Source organism: Anser anser (assembly GCF_964211835.1).
Source record: "Anser anser genome assembly, chromosome: 26".
Classification (NCBI taxonomy): Eukaryota; Metazoa; Chordata; class Aves; order Anseriformes; family Anatidae; genus Anser; species Anser anser.
The window spans coordinates 1,374,861-1,382,632 of record NC_139747.1 but is presented as its reverse complement, the minus strand read 5'-3'; the positions used below and the strand labels follow the sequence as shown (position 1 = coordinate 1,382,632).

Genomic DNA, 7,772 nt, shown 5'->3' with positions numbered 1-7,772 from the left:
ACTGTTGACAGCTTTATGGAAGCTGCTGTAAAGTTTTGCCAGTGCTCCCTCTGCCTGCACCGATGAATCTACATTTCCCACGACAAAAAGATTGATAGTGGGCTATTTTTATATTCTCAGCCAGGTTTAGGCATTCTGCAGAATCATATGAAGCTAACCACATAATAAATGCATGTATCGATGAATGTGCAAAAAGTTATGCCAACTCTTTCTGAATCTCTCCCTGCATACCACTAATACTGCAAAAGGAGATTTTTGGAAGGGAAATAAGGTGGCTTTTTTTTTTTTTGGGTGGGGTGGTGGTTGTTCTATGTGGAGGGAAAAACTTAGATGTATGCAGAAAGGTGTGAGGAGAAAGATGAAGCTAAATCAGAAGGAATGAGTTCCAGTTGTCAGGCAGTCCCAAATCAGGGTAATACTGCCCTGAGGGCTCAGTCTCAAATGAAAATCTCCTTAACTCTGACAATGCTGATACTTTGACAGATCCTACAGTTGAGCTGGAAATCTTCCAACAGAACAAAATGAATGAAAAAATAGAAGAGAATGACAAAACGTTATTTTCTTTATTTTTGAGCTGCTTTTCCACAGTCAGGTTTCCAAAAAAGATCTGTTGACATAAGTGCAGCAGCCAGAGATGAGAGGGTTTTTAAAACAGGCTTCAGTGATATAGGGTTTGTACTTGGAAAATAATTATTCTTCAAAGATTTGTGAAAAACAGAGTTTAGGTGTTTAATGATTAAAAACCTGATGTCCTTGAATATAAAAGTTAGATGAAAGAACTGCCAGGGATCTTAATGCAGCTGAAATGCTACACGTAAAGGGAGCAATAATGATCAAGCCTGAGGTGATTACATTCTCTAATTAGAACACATGTATCATTTAGGCATGTTAATCTTTGTCTGTCTAACGATTTTGGTTAGACTAACCTATATCCACTGCAAACTACTTTGATCGTAACATCAGCACAGGTAGCAAGAAGAACCGCTACACGTGTTTGCATTCCCCTGAGCAAACGCTGAAGCTCCCCGCAGCGTTCTGGGTCACCTTTGAAATGCACCTGAGTGGACGAAGAGCCCAGCTCCCACCAAAGCAGTGTCGTGGGCATGGTAAGCTCAGAGAGTTTAATTTACAGCTACAACACCACTGAAATTAGCTTCGGTGGGTGTGTGGAATGTAATCGTATCTCTCGGTGTATATTGGTGCCTTGCAATGAATGCCGTAACAAAGAAGTGAGTGGGGAATTGGGCTTCAAACGGATACTAAAGGTCAGTACCTGCTAAAACAAAAAAAGCTTTGGGTGAAAAGGAAGACACCATCAGCTTAGCTGAGATTTCTGCAAGGCAGGTTCGATTGCAGAGCGTTTGTCATGTCTAGTAAAGGGAGGATGGCTGAGAGGCTGGGGAGCTTGGGAGACATGGTTTCAATTCCGCTCACCTGCAGACCTCCTGTGTGACTTTGGGGAGGAACAGCAAAATCATGTAATCCTCCTTTTACTTCACCTCCCTGTTTGGAAAATGGGGACATGCAATTTCCCTCCCACATAGGCATGCTGTGAAGAAAACTCTGCAAATGACTGATACGCTCTTGTACTGCGGAGATAAGGACCAGACAAACAGCAAGGGCCCAATTTATCCATGTACAACCCATTTCAGACTCCTCCCTTGCATCCTCCATCCTAACTCCCAGATTGCGTTTCAAATGATCAGTAGCCACATGAGGTTTTTTAAATCTAGGAATTGTCCTGGAGTAGATCCAGCTCTACTGTGTCCTTGGTTTCTGCTGAATGCTTGTGCGTGGAGATACTCCCCCACAGAGGGAGAGTTGTGAAGGACGGTTGATTCAGCTTTAAGCTGAGGGTAAAGCTTGTGTGCACAGTTGCCAGACAGCAGTGGCAGCACAGTAGTGAATTTACCTCTGAACAGCAGTCGCAGGACTGCTTCTTGCAGTGTGAGCCCTTGGTTGTGCTGCAGGCTGCTCGTCAGCAGCCTGGGAAGTGGGATCTGGGAGTAGGGGCTGCTTTGAAAAGACAAGCATCTCCTGAGGTGCTTCCCATTCCATGCGAAACATCTAGCTAGATGTAGAGGTGACTTGAAGGATGCTGTGAGGCTCCTCAGGATATTCTAGTTACCAGTATGTGGGTATGACTTTTTGTGCACCTGCCTTTACGGAGCTGCTTGTTCCTGGCTACAAGAGTGCTCCTTTGTATAGCTTCTGGTGCCAAGCTGTTGCTGCCCCTTTGGCACACGGTTGTCTTTTATCCCAGCATATCTTTTCTTTGTACTCTCATCAGACATGAGAGGCCCCATCAGGTACAACATGACTTCCAAATCAACATGATTGAGACAATCAAACTGGTTGCATAAGGCTGTTAAAAATCCTTCATTAACCTCAAGTATCCTTCAGCAATGAATGCTGTGGATAAGAAAGTATTGAAGGCTAATAGAGCTTTGAGACTGATGGGCTGTGCTTGGAGTCGGCGTGTGGGGGAGAACGAGAAACAGGCTAATGAGACAAACAGATGCTCTGAGACAGGCAGCTGAGAATGAGAACAAAATGCAGAGATAAAAGGGAGGAACAAGTCCAAGAGCAAGCCCTTGTCCCCCTGTGCTTGCTCCATCCCCATGGGTATAACTTTTGTCACACTGCAGTTCACTGATTTTTTTTTAAATTATTACTATTTTTTTCCTCCATGGTGACCCTAAGATGTGACCATAAGACACTGTGTAGATGGGGATATGATTTCAACCAATGAAGATTGGGTCCTATTATTTGAAGTTTGCTAAGGCTCAGCGACCTTACACGCACTAATGTAGAATATTATGGCAGCAGAGGCGTCTGGCTGCTTCAAAAACAGCGCGTGTACTGAGTGAGCACACAGAGGTCATCTATGAGAGACCGAGAAAGAGCAAAGTCCACACAGACCTGTGGTACTCCTTGAAAGCTTAACTGTTTCGGAAGATGGAGAAAGGCTGCACAGAACCCCCTGGGCATTTCAGCATACTGAATCTTCTGTCGAGGGATTCCATCTAACCCTAAAGTATTATTATAGCTTGCATGCAAAGTTGTCATCCTGGGCCCAAGGAGATCTCTGCAGTTAACTGCCAGAAATCCCAGTACCTTGGTGGATCCTGTCAGGAGACATGTATAGGAGAGCAATTCTAATCCTTCCCAGAATGGGACAGTATATTTTTTGAAAACTTTCTAGGTCTCAGCAGTGCTTAGCACATCCTGGCCTGAAAGCTCTTTGATTTAGAAAAGCAGCTGCATGTCAGCTGTCGGTGCAGGCATGCCTGGCCATTTGCTCTGATGGTGCCCATAAAGCTGCTCGGGATCTGGCTCTAGCAGAGGAAAGGACTGCAGGAAGCACGAGGGATTATTATCCTCATCGAGAGAAAACGAAAAATGATTTTACTAATAAAATACTTGCATTATATAAACAAAAAGAATTTCTGTGCAATTTATTCTCTTCATGGACATGTTTGATCCTGTGTCACATGGAGTATGTGTTTGTGCATTTGTATTAGGCAGAATAATGGCCTTTTTGAAAAGATGTTAGTGGATTATTTTATTCTTGCTGCAGGTGGCATTAAGATGAGAGGCCTTGGCTATTGTGCTGTCAATTTGTTTAATGATTATTAGAGGAGCAGGTGATTTCTATTAAAGGGAAGTGACAGACTGTCCATGAGATATAGATGCATGTTTATTAAATTGGAAGCCTGGAGCAAGCAGCTTGGCTCATTTGCTTCCGAATTCTGGACCAATCTGTTTTATTTTGCACCTGGAAGGTTCAGAGCACAGTGAAAGTGGGAACCAAGCAGGGATAAGAGGACTGTTGCATGCATGCACTTCATTTTGGATGGAAGTGAATAGGAGATTGCAGTGGGAAGGGGGCTGGGAGAATGCAGGCTGTAACACATTTCTATTTAGTTTCTTAGCCTTCTTACCTAGATAGATTTGGTAGAAGAGAGAGGTGATATAAGGATTTAACCTTTAAGCACAAACCCTTTGTCTCTTCCCTCTGTGCATGTCTCCACATACTAGAAAGGTGAGCGATTTGCTCCAGACCTGTTTATCCGAGCATTCTGGATCTGCTGGGAGCCAGCTGCTTCAGAGGGAGATGTAAGCTCTCTCCATGGTGAACAATTATAGAGGAATCTACCCAAAGGAGACATTTATTTGTAATCCCTGCCAGCTATTGGTTTATGCTCTGAAGCGGTGGAATGTGTCCCTTTTTTAAATCCAGCCTTATGTGCCTGTGGATGTTCTCATTATTTAGTAGTTAAATCCTTTCAGGATATGCCTCCCCAGTTCAGTGCCTTTGTTACCCTTCTTTCCTCTCAGTCAAACTGGTGCACTTTTAAAATCAAATATTTCCTTTCACAGATCCAATGTAATAAGCCTATCGCTCCATCTGCCCCCATTAGCCAGATCTTCACTGGGATAGTGATTCAGGTTCTGGGGTCTGCAGAACAAAAAGGATGCTGAAAAACTGGAAGTGTTCATAAAAGAGCCATATAAATGATTGAGAGCCTAGGAAACATCTTTCTAGTTTAAGACATAAGGAGCTTGATCCATTTAGGCTATTAAAGAGGAAATAAAGAGGAGACTCTATCACAATGTGCAAGCACAAGTACAGGGAAGATGACTCCTGATAACAGATGGCTCCTCCAGCCAGCAGGCAAATACTCAATATACAGTGAAATTTGGCTGGAAGGTCAGGATCCAGCTTTCACTGGAACCTGGAGCTAGCACAAGAGCTGGGGGGAGGGAAGGTACGTGTTAATAAGCAGTTGGAAGAATTTGTCATCGGAGAAACAAATTGGGGATGCTCCAGGACATGAGCCTACTTTAGGAGATCTGTAATGCTCTCTGACGGAGAGCGTTATTTTATTCTACTGATTAGAGACTGAGCCAAGTGATGTCTCAGTGGGCCCTGTGAACTCTTGGGGAGTGGCTGAGCATTGTGCAGGCTGGTTGCAGTGGGGTTCGTGTGGCTGCAGAAGGGAAGCTGCTTAAGGCATAGGCTTCTGTGTCAGAAACATCTGAAACAGGTTCCTGTTAGTCAGCTGAATTCCTCTGTGGCCTTAATTTTTCTCCCCCAGTTTTCCTACCTTCAGATACTGAGGTTACAAAGACATTTCCTTTCAGGAGGCAGGTGTGGAAGTCTTCACGTTCATAAAGCGCTCTGAACATCAGCAAGGTTATTTTTGCACCAAAACTGAGCGCTGTGTGATGCCTCCTGGTGGATTTCCACTCTTTATCTAATTCCAAACGTGTGCATCAGTGCAGCATAAACTACAGTTTTGTCAAATTACAGAAAATGAGTCTGCTGGCTGTTGTCTGCTCCCTTCGAGGCTTTTGTATCTCTGCTGCTGTATCTCTTTTCTGTGCTGCTGACAGGCTGTGGCCGTCCCGCAGCTCTGCCAGGGTGGCCTGGGGCTGCTCTGGGGACAGCTGGGCTGGGAAACAGCCAGGAGTTACTGGGAGCCGGCCCTGGCTCGGCAGCAGCAAACGAACAGGCAAAGGCTGCCATCTTCAGCCAGAACCTCCCCACAGCAGCGGGCGGGAGAAACGCAGCGAGGAGTTCGCTCCACAGAAAGATGGGAGGTGGGGCAGGAACCAGGTGGAAGAAACGTGTTAGATGTGGAACAGGAGTTACGCTAGCGGCTGGCACATCCCGTTGTCATCTTGGGGGGAATTCCTGTCCCCAGCTCCGGTCCCACAGGTAATGCTTTGTTACAGCGACAGGGGCAGCTGCAGAGCGAGGGGGACAACATGGCTGCCTGTGGTGCGGCTAGGCCGAGCTGGGGGCACCGCTGGTAGGCCAGCGTCAGGTTGTTCTGTGGCAGAGCTAAACCAGCTGGGCTTCCTTGTAAGAACTCTTCTACCTGCCTCTGGACAGTCCTAATGAGCATCTGGCCTGAATGTTAATTGAGATAATAGATGGGGAGCGTCACTGCAGTCTGTCGTCTCCTCTGCCTGTATTGCCTTCTTGGCTTGCAAGAGGTGATTGAACACGTTCTTTTGGAGATGGTAGATCTCGCATCTGGTGCTTCAGAGAAGGGCCAGTGTCTCAGACATCCCTAGATTACAAACTGTCCTACAATTACCAGACCTTGACCAGAAGGTAGTAGCCTTGAGGACTGGTAAGAATACACCAGGAGGAATAGAGAGAAGTGGCTCAGTTTGGGACAACATTTTTTCTTTTCCTTCTTTCTTTCTTTTAAATTTTTTTTTTCTTTTCCTTTCTTGTTTTTCCCCTCTTCGCTTTTGGAACTTATTTAAAATTTTCCTGCCCTTGACTCAGGCATCCTGGAGCTTTAGATGAGGAGCTGATTGCAATTGTGTCATATTAATCCCTGTGAAAACACAACCGATGACTCCATCAGCTGACACTGTCCCCAGGACCGCCCTCGCCATTCAAAACATCCTACTGGCTTCAATCACTCACAGTCCCCTCTGATGCTCAGCACGGGAGGAAAGGAAAGGGGAGGGCAGACATTAACTATTACTGTATTTAAAGGCTACAATAACACATTCTTTGCCTCCCAGCCAGCTGGGCTGTTATTTCACCATTCTTCTTTTTTTTTTTTCCCCCCCTCTGGGCACATGTTTTTCCCAATTCAGGCAAAATCACTACTTCCATACTCAGCTGCCCTGATTGCTTGAAGAAGAGTCTGATTGCATTATTCATCTGCATTGCTCATGAAAGACTTCAAAACTCTTGACTAGACCTAAAGCTTTTGATGACATTATTTCAATAGAAAGGGGGAGAGACGCTGCGTGATCTGGTGGCATCTGATCACACCACACCAGCTGTGGGTGGGACAGCAAGGCCTGCATGGTGCAAGGGGAACTGTTGCTTTTACTGAGCAGTTTCTGGTGAGAGCTTGCTGTGCTGTTCTGCTTTGCTCTTTGTCCAAGGCTGCAGTGATGCTGGGGAGCAAATTGGTTTTACATATAGGACTGCAAAGGTGGCCTGACTCCAAGGAAGAGCTGCTGCTTGTGGAAATGGCAGCACATTTATCCCAGGTTGGTTATGTTTGTATCCCATGAAACTTCAACTTAGCTTGTTAAAATTCTTCTGATTAAGAAGTTTATTAAGCTAGAAAAAGAAAGAGAGAAGATAATCTAGTGAAATGAAGACAGCAGGGAAAAGGTCACACTGTACTTCATCATCAACTGGGCAATAACTGAAACAAAATAGCAGGCTAAGTGCATCTTTCTTCTGACACATTCAACCAATCTTACTCTGTTTATTCACTGTTTCTACTGATGCTCTTATCATGACATCTACACTTTCAGTGCCAGGGCATCATGCTTGTATTTGTTTTTGAGCAGAGGCAGGACTTGATCCAAAAGTGGAATGGAAATTCCCAAGGGAGTACTGCAGTATGTGTGTGTTGCGGCTCTTGAAAGGAAGCGTGAAGTGGGGTCTGAATGGATGTCTTGAGTGCCATGTGTGAGACTTCACAGGTCTGGATAAGCAACTTATGTTTATACAGTGAGTCTGTGTGAGAGCCAGCTTTATAAACTGAGTTTTTCCAGAGAGAGCAAGTACCTTGGTAATATCACTAAACAGATACAGTTCTAAGTTGGAACCCCCATTCAAATGCTTCCATTGTGGAGGGAAGTGTCTCCGGTATCCTGTGCTGTCAGCCTCACCAGTGCCTGCGTGATGCTGCACTGACACTGAGGTCACTGCAGTCACAAGAGCAGCAGGGTTCTAGAAGGTCAGGACCCAGCAGTCAAGGAAGCTGAGGAGGAAAAAT

At 45.2% G+C, this 7,772-nt stretch overlaps 1 protein-coding gene across 8 annotated transcripts in view; it reads left to right on the top strand.

The window, feature by feature from the left end:
* The first annotated feature begins 963 nt into the window (after positions 1–963).
* Positions 964–7,772, top strand: part of KCNU1 (potassium calcium-activated channel subfamily U member 1) — a 115,196-nt gene continuing 108,387 nt past the window's right edge. For 4 of the 8 annotated variants that reach the window (XR_014575498.1, XM_083812015.1, XM_083812014.1 and 1 more), the window contains exons 1-2: positions 5,535–5,725; positions 6,925–7,032. Coding sequence is in view for 6 of the 8 variants with exons in the window: in XM_083812015.1 (XP_083668141.1) it covers positions 5,642–5,725; positions 6,925–7,032 (192 nt within the window). In the remaining 2 variants the exon portion in view is untranslated. Of the gene's footprint in view, positions 1,107–5,526; positions 5,726–6,924; positions 7,033–7,772 lie in introns of those variants that run through there. The other 4 variants (XR_014575499.1, XM_083812019.1, XM_083812018.1 and 1 more) reach the window with 4 other exon arrangements.